We start from the raw sequence: 12,327 nt of genomic DNA on the forward strand, positions 1-12,327 counted from the left end.
GGAAGGGCGGTATAGGTAAAGGTATCCCCTGTGCAAGCACCAGGTCATGTCTGACCCTTGGGGCGACGCCCTCCAGCGTTTTCTTGGCAGACTCAATACGGGGTGGTTTGCCAGTGCCTTCCCCAGTCATTACCATTTACCCCCCAGCAAGCTGGGTACTCATTTTACCGACCTCGGAAGGATGGAAGGCTGAGTCAACCTTGAGCCGGCTGCTGGGATTGAACTCCCAGCCTCATGGGCAAAGCTTTCAGACGGCTGCCTTACCACTCTGCGCCACAAGAGGCTCAAGGAAGGGCGGTATAGAAAGCAAATAAATAAAAAAATAAATAATGTTGCAGAAGAGCTGTTTTTTTTTTTTTTGCACCCTGTCTTTTTACTACCTGAAGGAGTCATCAAGTGGCTTATAATTATGTTTCCCTTCCTCTCCCAAGACACCCTGTAAAGTAGTTGAGGCTGAGAAAGCTCCAGGAGAACTGTGACAGGCCAAAGGTCACTCAGCTGCGAATGGGGAATTAAACCCAGCTGCCCAGAAAGCCAGCATGGTATGGTGTTTACGAGTGGCAGCTTCTAATCCAGTGAGCTGGGTTTGATTCCCTGCTCCTCAACATGCAGCCAGTTGGGTGACCTTGGGCTCCTCATAGCCTTGATGGTGCTGTTCTGACTGAGCAGTTCTGTCAGAGCTTTCTCTGCCTCGCCTACCTCACAGAGCATCTGTGGTGGCAAAAGTCAGGGAAGGTGATTGTAAGCTGCTTTGCTCAGAGAAAAGCATCGCATAAAAAAACAACTCTTCTTCTTCTTCAGATTAGAATCCGCCACTCTTAACCAAGCTGGCTCTTAAAGGCACCACACGCTCTGGCCTTCCCTCCCATGATTCACTGCTGAACAAACCAACCACTGTCTTTTCCCCTTTCCGCACCTTCCTGGGCAACGGGGGAAGGTCTTCTCCTGGCAGACGCCCCACTCTCTGTGCTCTCTACCTTCCCCACCCAGGCCAGGAAGGAACCAGTCTGACCCAGTGGCACACCATTCCCTGGATATACGGTTCATGGAGACAGGTGAGTAAAAAAAAATGAACATTTTTTCATTGAAGACATTTGGCGTACAAAGAAAAACCCTAATCCCTCCGCTCCCGACAAGCAGTGAAATCCGTGGAATGCAGGAGGACTTCAACTAGCAAGTAACTTAAAGAAGGCCGTAAGGGAAGTGGGCAGGTTTTGCCATCACCCGGACAAAAGAGTAAAACATCACCTGGGAACTGAGCAGCTGCTTTTGGGGGGGATTCTGTGCTGTGAATAGTAATTTTTATTGCTTATACGGTCAATAGTTCTTTGTGGGGAGGGGATGTACAATGGGTGACCGGTGGATTAGGAGGGAGGTTAGGTGTTCCTATGTGTTTATTAATAAACAGACCTTTCTTCTCCGAAATGTCCCCGCAGAGCTCCGTGTGAGCTTGCTGTAACAACACTAGTCATGCTGTCCAAGGAGAGAGCGACCTCACGGAACTGTTCCTGGGCCCGCGCAGAGGCCGCGTTCACGCAAACGACAGGTCCATGCGAGCCCTCTTACGGCCAGCGCATGCGCACTTATTGGGCGTGTCCTCGGGCGTGTCGTCCTTTGTGGCGGAACTGTCGCTGGGGGAGGCGGTTTGCGCCCCTGGCTCAGGCGGATCGCCCCTCTGGCCCCTGCACTGCCCCGCCAGCATGACGTCGCCAATTGTTCGGAGGACGTTGACCGCCGCCAGCATGACGTCGGCGTTCTTCTGCACGGCGTCCACGAAGGCCTTGCGGTCCAGCCTCGCTTCCTCCACCATCTGGTTCAGCCGGCGCCGGTCTTCCGCCATCATCTCCTCGTGGTGCCGCTTGTTCTGGAGCATCAGCTCCTTGTGGCGCCAGTTGGCGCTGGCTTCCTCGGTCTCGCACTGGCGCAGCATCTGGTGGGCGACGTCGTTCAGCAAGGAAAAACGGCGTTTGCGGTGCCGGGCGTTGGCCAGCCGGGTAGCGGGCGAGAGCATCGTCAGGGGCCTTTCCCGTTCCGGGTCGGAGAGCTCGCCTGAAATGAGATTGTCTTGTGCTGTTTAGTGGGAAGCCGAGTTTCTCCATCTTGCCCACAAAGGCATGAAGCTGCCTTACGCAGAATCAGACACTTAGGGCAGGGGTAGTCAAACTGCGGCCCTCCAGATGTCCATGGACTACAATTCCCAGGAGCCCCCTGCCAGCGAATGCTGGCAGGGGGCTCCTGGGAATTGTAGTCCATGGACATCTGGAGGGCCACAGTTTGACTACCCCTGGCTTAGGCCATCAAGGTCAGTAATTTCGTTCATTCGTTCGTTCGTTCGTTCATTCATTCATTCATTCATTCATTCCCGCACCCGCCCACCTACTCTTTGCATCCAGGTTTGGGGTGGTGTACAACGTATATTTCTGCAACATTTCTTTCTGCAGAATATGAAAACTGCAATACTCAATAATATTAGAAACTCCATCCCAATGCTCCGTCTCAGTAGATTTGGGTGCCGTGGGGTGTTCGGGGCGGGGAGGGGGGGGCAGTTTGTATGTGCATCCGGCTCAGCTGGAATAGCGTCATTTTGCAGGGCCCGAGGAATTTTGATGGTTCTCTCCGGGCCCATGTCTCTGCTGGCAGCATATTCCACCAGGCTGGGGCCAGAGCCGAAAAAGCCCTGGCTGAGATCATTTGCACTTCTTTAGGGACGGGGACATATTCAACATATTCGCATTTACAGATCTTAAGAGTGTGTCGGGGCATTTTGGGGCACAGACTGCACAAGGCTTCAAAGGTTAAAGCCGGCACCTTGAATTTGATACGGAATTCAACCGGCACCCAATGCAGCTGCTGGAGGACTGGTTGAGTACGTCTCCTCCAGGGTGTCCTAGTGACAACCCACACAGCCGCATTTCCTGGATCGAGGTCAGGGTCGGTCCCGCATAGAATGAGTTACAGTAGTCCAATTTAGAAATGACCCTTGCCTGAATCACTGTGGCTACTTTCTCCAAGGTCAGGGAGGGTTCTAGTAGTCGCCTGGCCAAGGTAGCAGGATGCCTGGCGAGCTTAGTGACCGGTGACCCCATTACGAAGGAGGCGTCAAAGATCACCCCTCTAGCGCTGGATTTGGCATCGCATGGCTTTAGAGCCGCTGGTGATATAATAGGGGGAGGGCGACACACGACGGACAGAACACTCCCCCAGACAACAGGAATACACAAACGAGAAAACGGCGAACGTGGAAAAGGCCACAGACTTTAGTGCTAAAGGGAGCACCTCACGTTCCCCAGAAGATCCTAACAAGAGCAGCTAGTGTGGATTACCTTGCTCCTCAGAAGCGGGAGTGAAGGGTTGCACCGTGTGCCCTTCGGGCAGGGCGGCTTGGTCCCCGGATGCAGCAACATCCCCTGGTTGGGAGAGAAAACACAACCAACTAAGAGAGAGAGAAAAAAGAATATCTCTGATGCCTTCCCGAACTGTGTGCTCAAATGAGGTACTCGGGGACAAACCGAAAATCAGCTGTGCACAAACTTAAAGTTTGATTCAATGAATCTTTATTCTTATAACCCGCCCTTCCTGTGAGGCTTCAGGCGGGTAATGTTAGGGATATAGCATATCTGGCTTGTTTAGAGCCAGCCTGGTTAAGAGTGGCGGCTTCTAACCTGGAGAGCTGGGTTTGGCTCCACAGGCCCCACAGGCAGCCAGCTGGGTGACCTGGGGCCAGTCACAGTCCTGTTAGAATTGTTCTTGTAGAGCAGTTCTGTCAGAGCTCTCTCAGCCTCACCGATCTCACAAGGTGTCTGTTGCCCTTCCATCATTCTTTCCCATTCTTTTGGCCGGGATGAAAGCCACTGTCTCAAGAGCCATCGAATCAGGAAGGCTCATTCTGAGCTTGGCCACAAACGTAGTCTGGCTTGGTATCGTGCCTAAGAGTGGTGGTGTCTAGTCAAGATTCCCTGCTCCTCCACGGGCAGCCAGCTGGGTAACCTTGGACTCATCACAGTCCTGTTAGAGCTGTTCTCACAGAGCAGTTCTATCAGAGCTCTCTCCGCCTCACCTAGCTCACAGGGTGTCTGTTGCGGGGAGATGAAGGAAAGGTGATTGGGAGCCGCTTTGAGCCTCCTTCAGGTTATGAAAAACGGGGTATAAAGCCCAACTCTTCTTCCTCTTTATTCATTATAATTTTGTGGGGGCGGGGGGCGGGAGAAGGTGGCATGAAGCAGGGAGGAGTGAGAAAGTGATAAAGAAGTGTTAGGGGTGTGTGCGGCAACACAGTATGGTTTGGGACAAACGGTTAAACTTAGGAAAAGACAGGGAAGATGCAAGTCAGGTTTCCCTCAGCACTACTACTAATATTTTCTTTTTTAAGATTAAAAAAAAAGGTTGTGTGGGGTGCAGGGAAGAGGGGAGGTGGTAGAGTTGGGGGCAGGGAGCGTGAACCTATCTTCTCTGGAAAAATAGGGAACTGTCAGTAGGGTCAACATTCAGTCTTTGCGATTCCCTGTTCTTCATGAGGGCTTCTTATCATCAGCAGGCCAAACTGCCCTGCAGGAGGGAAGAGCCGGGAAAACACACTATTCCGGCCTACAGAAGCGCTGTTTACAGTAGGCAAAGTAAAGGGACAGAGGTGGGATTTGACCCCGCCCCCAACATTAACAGGGGGCTTCTGGGGAAGGTAATTTGAGCACCCACTTGAGGAGAAAAAGGCATGCCAAACAAGCAACAAGACTCAAAACAGAAAGTCGTCTCTGTCTCTCTCTCATACACACCCACTCACAGTCCAACCAAGCAACCAACCAACCTACCTACCTTGCTGCATGTTGCCCGTGACCCTGGTCTCATCGAGGAGTTCTTCCAAAACCAGATTGCTCTCCATGATGCTTGGGACTGCCTCGCCAGTGCCTGAAAGGGCAGGAGAGGAGATGAAAACCTCTGAAAACGCACCCCCAAGGGGAAAGGACGGCGAAATACAAACACGAGGCACAGCAGCGACGCTTACCCACGTCTCCGGGAGTGGAACACTCTTCGTCTTCTAGTTTGATGGTCAGCACGTTGGGGCCGAGGAGCATGTCCGACCCGCCCATGCTGTCCATGCTCGGCGCCTGCTCCTCTTCCAACGCGTGCAGATTAAGGCTCCTGGGCACGCGCTTGGGTCTGATGCGGGCGTCTTCTCTGAGAATGCGGTGGAGCTCGTTGTAGAAAGGGCAGGTCGCTGGGGAATAATCGGATTGGTTGTTGTGCATAGAAACCCGCTTGTATTCCTGCCGCAGGGCTTTGGTTTTGGTGCGGCACTCCACCGCGGTGCGCTTGTGTCCCTTGGCCGCCATCTGCTCTGCGATCTTCTCGAAGACGTCGATGTTTCGATGGGAAATGCCCAAGGCCTCCTGCACCTTCTCCTCGCCCCAAAAGGACAGCAGATCCAGCGTCTCCCTCTCCCGCCAGGAGACGCCGCGGCCACCGTTCCCTTTTTTGGCTGCGGCCATCATTTCAAAAAGCACGCCAACGCTGCACAAAACAGGGGGATCGGAATTAAAAAAACGGCGCTTCTCAGCAACGCGTGCGCCCTCAGTGTTCAACGTGACCACCCACAGCCCCCCTGACAGGCTCTGCTGCTGCCGTGGCTGAAATGTTACAAGAACAACAATAACTTTATGGAATCAGAATCATAGAGTTGGAAGGGACCCCCGGGGTCATCTAGTCCAACCCCCGGCACTATGCAGGACACTCACAACCCTATCGCTCATCCACTGTCACCTGCCACCCCCTTGAGCCTTCACAGAATTGTTCCTAGTGGATAGTTCAATTCCCTCCCCTCTAAGGCCTGACCCAAGAGTGGCCATGAGGCAATTTCTCTGTTCAGTGACAGGCCAATCAACACTTATGTGGAAAAGTCCCCATTTTCCTCCACTGGGGAGCAGAACATAAAACAAAATGGCTCCCAAAAAAAACACTAACTGGCACCATTTAATATAATAAAATGTGTGGTGTACTCACAACATGCGGAAGGTTCTGAATCCCCCTATTGAGGGAATCTCCCCCCCCCAAGGGCTGACTGCTGCTCTTACTCTGGATTCCACACACCCACCCCTTTGATTTGGGCGATTGTAAGCCAGTTTGAGACTCCTGGTAGAGAAAAGGGGCATATAAGGGCCAACTCTTCTTCTTCAGTAATATCAGGGCTCCCTCTGCTTCACCCACCTCACAGGGTGTCTGTTGTGGGGAGAGGAAAGGGAAGGTGACTGCAAGCCGCTTTGAGCCTCCTTCGGGTAGAGAAAAGCAGCATATAAGAACCAACTTTTCTTCTTCTTCAGTAATATTAGGGCTCCCTCTGCCTCACCCACCTCACAAGGTGTCTGTTGTGGGGAGAGGAAAGGGTCAAGTGTAAGGTGGACGTAAGCCGCTTTGACACTCCTTTGGGTAGAGAAAAGTGGCATATAAGGACCAACTTTTCTTCAGTAATAACAGAGTTCTCTGAGCTCCACCTCCCCCACAGGGTGTCTGTTGAAGGGAGAGGAACAGGAAGGCGACTGGAAGCCATTTTGAGACGCCTTCAGGCAGTGAAAAGTGGGGTAGAGAACCCATCTCCTTTTTCTGGTCACATGACTATAAATATAACCTTGTAATAAAATCACAATGTGCAGCAACAGTCCTCCCATTAGCACACTGCGGCTTGTAGACTTTATTAAGAACAAAAACATACCAAAAATGGGGCAGCGGCTGTCATCAAGAGGCCAATAAAACAATCCGAACCTAGAGACCCCATCACCCACTACACCAGGGGTAGTCAAACTGCGGCCCTCCAGATGTCCATGGACTACAATTCCCAGGATCCCCCTGCCAGCGAATGCTGGCAGGGGCTCCTGGGAATTGCAGTCCATGGACATCTGGAGGGCCGCAGTTTGACTACCCCTGCACTACACCTTGCAGGCAGCTGTGGCAAACCACAGCACTAAAATATGAAATTGTGAGTTATAAATGTTACACATTCAACAATGTATGGTTTTTACATTTCCGCTGTTAGAAATATACATGTTCTCGATTATTATATATTCCCTGCATTGCACCACGAATTTCACTGAAAACCTCCCTGAGACACAAGGGAGGGTGGTATCTAAATGTAATAAAATAAAATAAATTTTTAGAAAAAAAGAAAGAAAACTTTTGAGAGAACGAGGCATCATTTATTCAGGTTCCTCAGGGCACTCTTGGCCAGCTTCTACTAATCGAAACATTTTTAAAAAAAATATCAGCAGCCTGTTAGCAATCTATTACTTGATTCATGTTTGCAACCCTTCCTTAGTTCTATTAATTAAAAAAAAGGAACAAAAGAGGATGGGGACGAAGGGAAAGGGGAGAGGCGTCGTTTCAGCCGCCTGCGTTGCAAGAGAGCTGCAAGAGAGCTGTGCCGTGGGCTCTCCCCCGCCCACGGCAGAAGCCTCCCCTCCCCTCCCCCGCTTGCACTGTGCTTGTGTACTAAAGCTGACTCCGCTTGGGAAAAAAAACCGCAGCTCAAAATGGCTCCTCCAAAAAAAAAAAAAAAAAAAAAATCGAAGCAACGCCTCTGGGGAACAAAACCCATGCGGAAAAGCGAGAGGGGAAGGAAAAAAAGCGAAGCAGTTCCGGGGACGTGCCGCAAAGCCCGTAGAGCCAAGATGGCCGAGGAGGCAGGCGCGCAGCCGCCTCTTTGTTCGCCTCCGGAGCGGAGGAAGCCGGGCTGCGGACGGGCAAGCGCCATCCACCCGCCCCGCACTTGGCGCCAGTCCGCACGGCTAGGGGAAACCTCCCGCCGCCGCTCCGTGTCTCAATCGGGAAGGAGGAGCCTCTCCCCCCCCCCCCCCGCCCCAAGGGCTGGAAAGTTTAAGCCGTTTCCGATGTTTGGGCAAAAAAAAAAAAAAAAAGAAGAAGCAAAAATCGGGTGCCCTGCACCAAGTGCGCCGCCCGCCCGCCCTCCGTCCTCCCTTCCCTCCGCTGGCTTTATGCGGTGCATAGCCGGCTGCTCGCCTCTTCCTCCCTCCCAAAAAAAGAAATTGCAAAGCGGATCCTATATGGCCGGATTGGTTCTGACGGCTGATGATTAAGGGAGAGAGATCTGAGAATGCAAGAAAACGGATCTTCGACGGCTCCGGGTTTATTGGGGGGGGGGAAGGAGGGGGGGTCCGTCCTGGATTTACACATCAGCAACCCCTCTGGCTTGTCATAGGAGAAGCCATGTTGGATCTGGCCGTCCGGCGCGCGCAGCGGCCAAAACCGGGGCCAGAAGACGCACCCCCCAATCCTCCTCCTCCTCCGTCTTTGCAAACAAATGCCTTGCAAACGGGCATCTTACTTTAGGGTCGAAAGTGACCCCCCCCCCGGCGCCTTCCCGGATTGCCCGCATTAATCCCGCGCCGCGCGCCCATCCTTACGCACCGCCGCTGACCCGACCCGGATCTTCCCCCTCCGCGTGGAAAATGAAAAAACTGGAGATAATCCGACTCGTCGCTTTGATGCGGCAGCCGCCGAAGACAAGAAGGGAGCAAACGAGCCCGGACGGAATACTCAACCGCGGCTCGGATTGGGCGGCTCGGCTTCCCGGAGGGGCGAGGGCGGCGTCGCTCCGCCCAATCGGGAAGCGGGAAGGGCGGGGCGCGGAACGTTCCCTGCTTCTTTTTCTCCCCCCCCCCCGCGCCCCCGGCTGCGGGTCAGGAAAGAAGGACTTGGGGGAGGGGGCGGTTCCAGGCCAGTCTTTGGGAAGGGGCCCAGGGGGAGTGACGGCTCCCCCGCCCAATGGGCGATGAGTGTGCCCAGAAGGCGCATGGAGAGGCTGTTGCCAGCGGTTTGGGGATGGGTCGGTGATGCTGTGTTTGCAAAGCTTTCATATCCCGCTTTTTAAAGTCTCAGAGCAGCTTGCAGGCTCCTTCCTCTCCTCTCCTCTCCTCTCCTCTCCTGAGAGAGCCCTGACAGAACTGTTCGGGGAGAACAGCTCCAACGGGACTGAGACTAGCCCAAAATCACTCAGCTGGCTGCATGTGGAAGAGGAGCGGGGAATCAAACCTCTCTCTGCAGATTAGAGGCCGCCGCTCTTAACTGCTACTTCACATTGGCTCGTCTATTTGTTTTTTAATTTTACTTTATCCCTCCTATCTTCCCAGCGGGGACTCAAAGCAGCTCCCATAGTTCTCTTAGCAGAAAACAGATCCATCCTGGTGCAGTGGTGAGGAGCTGCAGCCTCTGATCTAGAGAGCTGGGTTCGAGTCCTCGCTCCTCCTCCACATGCAGCCTGTGCAATAGCGCAAACAGGCCGCTCGATTCCCCGCTTCTCAATATGCAGCCAGCCAGGGGACCTGAGACCAATCACAGTTCTCTCAAAGCTCTCTCCGCCTCACCTGCCTTACAGGGAAGAGGAAAGTTAGGCCATTGTAAGCCACTTTGAGACTCCTGCAAAAACCCAGTTGCTGCTCCTCCTCCTCCCCTCGGTTTTTTCCTCCAATCCTGTGAGGTAAATTAGGATGAGAGTGGGTGACAGGCCCAAAGTCTCCCAGCAAGCTACCATGGCAGACTGAGGATTCAAACCAGGGTCTTCCTAGTGTCTAGTTTGACACTGAAACCATAGAGGCAGAATGTACTTAAAAAAAAAAAGTTTAAGACAAATGTGTATGACTCCAAATTTTGGTATAATTTAAAAAATCCGTTTTGCATCTCAGCAGGAAATAAATCCCCCCCCCCCCCAAAAAAAAATTCGGGACTGCTGTGCCTCAATCAACTTCTGCACCATTATTATTATTGGATTTTTATGCCACCTCTCTCCCATAAAAAACTCACCCTCCCCAACAAAAAACCTCCACTGGAAACCAAAATTATATTTCTATGGCAGAATTATGTTTTTGATATTCATTGTGATTGTTTTTCACTGTTGTGCACTGCGATGAGCCTGCATGGGAGGGTGGTATACAAAACAAACAAACAGGCTTTTGACCAGACAGGTTTAATTTTACATTAGATTTAGTTATTTGGATAATTATGCCCTGCTTTTCTGCCCAATGGAGGCTCTTCCCACCTTATCCTCATAACAGCCCTCCGAGGCTGGCTAAACAGAGGGAGTATGAGTTTTCTTTGGCAGGAAGTTCAGGAAGCATCAACTGCATTCTGTAGAGGAGGACCACAGGTTGACTACCCCTGCTGTAGAGGGTTGGACTAGATGACCCTGGAGGTCCCTTCCAACTTTATGATCCTAACGTCGTGTCTTTGTGGAGCTCTCATTCAGAAACAGGCTACCTCCCCCACTGGAAGATTCTGGATTTGGAATCTCCCAACATTTTGTGACTCTGGTAACATAATCTTTCTTTTGCTATTGGGAATGAGGAAGTGACATTGCCAGCACGAATCTCAAGCTGCTAGACCCCAAAGAGGAGTTCATAACTTCTCTTAGCTCAGTGCTGCTGCCACTGGCCACGATTATAATTGCAGATTTAACAGTCTGAAAAGAAGACTCTCTTGAAAACATTTAAACCGCTCAGGGCAGTTTACATGAAACGGGAACAATACAATTAACTCAGTTTATAGTGATGTAGTACCAATAACAACAAGCTAATGATAGTAATAAACATTGTAGAACAATAGAATACTAGAAACACTGTAACTTGTAATGAGGCTCAGTGGTTTGGGTGCATGTCGGATGATTGTCGGAGGGAGGGTTGAGTTTCTTGCCTCCGCCAACCTGAATGGAAGGGGAAATCGTTCAAGCCATGGCTGTTCAGAGACGAATGCCACTGAGTAGGTGTTCCCTACATCTCTCTGATCTCTGTTAAGAACGAGTGAGGTTTTTGTGGATGCAGAGAACCAAAGGTTTTTAAAAAATTCTTTAAAAGAGCTAAGGTTTTTAACCTTGCTTTTCACTACCCGACAAAGTCCCAAGTTGGCAAGTTACAAACACCTTTCCCTTCATCTCCCCACAACAGGCCCCTGTAAAGTAAGTGAGGCTGAGGGAGCTCTGAGAGAACTGAGACTGGCCCAAGGCTGGCTGCATATGGAGAAGCGGGGAATCAAACCCCGCTCTCCAGATTACAGGCCGCTGCATTTAACCACTATGCCATCCTGGCTTTCATATAGGCACATAAGATGGTATGTCATAAGTACGGCATACCATCAATACACAAAAGACAAAACTGCATTGGACCACGTATTGCTACAGCATTTCAGTCCGGCAATAGGAAATAGATGAAAACACACCCTTTCCTTCCTATTTTGGACTTCTCTCCATGAGGTTAAAAAGACAGGCAATTTTCTCTGGTTGGTAGGACTGTTGTACCATTAAAATCACCTCGGACACTTTTTCATTTGGCTAGTCGTCTCTCACCAAGCCATGGTCTAGTGCAGGGGTAGTCAAACTGCGGCCCTCCAGATGTCCATGGACTACAATTCCCATGAGCAAATGCTGGCAGGGGCTCCTGGGAATTGTAGTCCATGGACATCTGGAGGGCCGCAGTTTGACTACCCCTGGTCTAGTGGATGACTGCTCTCTTGAACGGCAAAATAAACAAATATATATATGGACAGGCAGAATCAAGGAACTCAAGTGTATCTAATGAAATTGATGGGCAGTAGGTTCAGGAATGATGAAAGGAAATACTACTTTACATAGCGAGTGATCAAAGGGTGGAATTTGCTGCCCGAGGATGTAGTGCTGGCCACAGGAATAAACAGCTTTAAAGGGCAATTAGATAGATTCATGGAGGATAAGTCTATCGCTGGTTGCTGGCTGTGGTGGCTGAGGGGAACCTCCACATTCAGAGGCACTAAGCCTGTGAATCACATGCCCAGGAGGCAACGTCAAGGGAAGGCCTCAGCCTCTATTGGTGTAGTGGTTAGGAGTGTGGACTTCTAATCTGGCATGCCAGGTTCGATTCCGCACTCCCACACATGCAACCAGCTGGGTGACCTTGGGCTCACCAACTGTTCTGACCGGGCAGTGATATCAGGGCTCTCTCAGCCTCACCCACCCCACAGGGTATCAGTTATGGGGAGAGGAATGGGAAGGCGACTGTAAGCCGCTTTGAGCCTCCTTCGGGTAGGGAAAAGCGGCATATAAGAACCAACTCTTCTTCTTCTTCTATGTCCTGAGATTGGCCATCAAGATTATATTATTAAAGGGTCGGGTTGTTGGCAAACCTAAGAACATACAGTTCAGTCCATTGCATGGCAAAATAGATAAATATATAAATGGAAAGGCAGAATACAACACACAGAGTTGCAGGGATGGGAAAGCCACACCTGCCTGCCATACAGTCTAAAAGGGCCTAGGAATGCTGCCAAAATGCAGGCAATCTAGGCTGCTAGCCCAAAAATAAT

At 51.2% G+C, this 12,327-nt stretch overlaps 1 protein-coding gene across 1 annotated transcript; it reads right to left on the bottom strand.

Moving 5' to 3' along the window:
- Positions 1-1,060: 1,060 nt before the first annotated feature.
- On the bottom strand, positions 1,061-8,643 carry LOC143834357 (uncharacterized). Its single transcript, XM_077331136.1, has 5 exons — positions 8,410-8,643; positions 5,000-5,505; positions 4,810-4,902; positions 3,324-3,407; positions 1,061-2,049 (listed from the first exon to the last, which is right to left on the bottom strand). The coding sequence occupies exons 2-5, from the start codon at positions 5,484-5,486 to the stop codon at positions 1,532-1,534; spliced, it is 1,182 nt and encodes a 393-aa protein (XP_077187251.1). The 5' UTR covers positions 5,487-5,505; positions 8,410-8,643; the 3' UTR covers positions 1,061-1,531.
- Between the last annotated feature and the right edge of the window lie 3,684 nt (positions 8,644-12,327).

The sequence above is a fragment of the Paroedura picta genome, chromosome 3 (assembly GCF_049243985.1).
Source record: "Paroedura picta isolate Pp20150507F chromosome 3, Ppicta_v3.0, whole genome shotgun sequence".
Taxonomy (NCBI): domain Eukaryota; kingdom Metazoa; phylum Chordata; class Lepidosauria; order Squamata; family Gekkonidae; genus Paroedura; species Paroedura picta.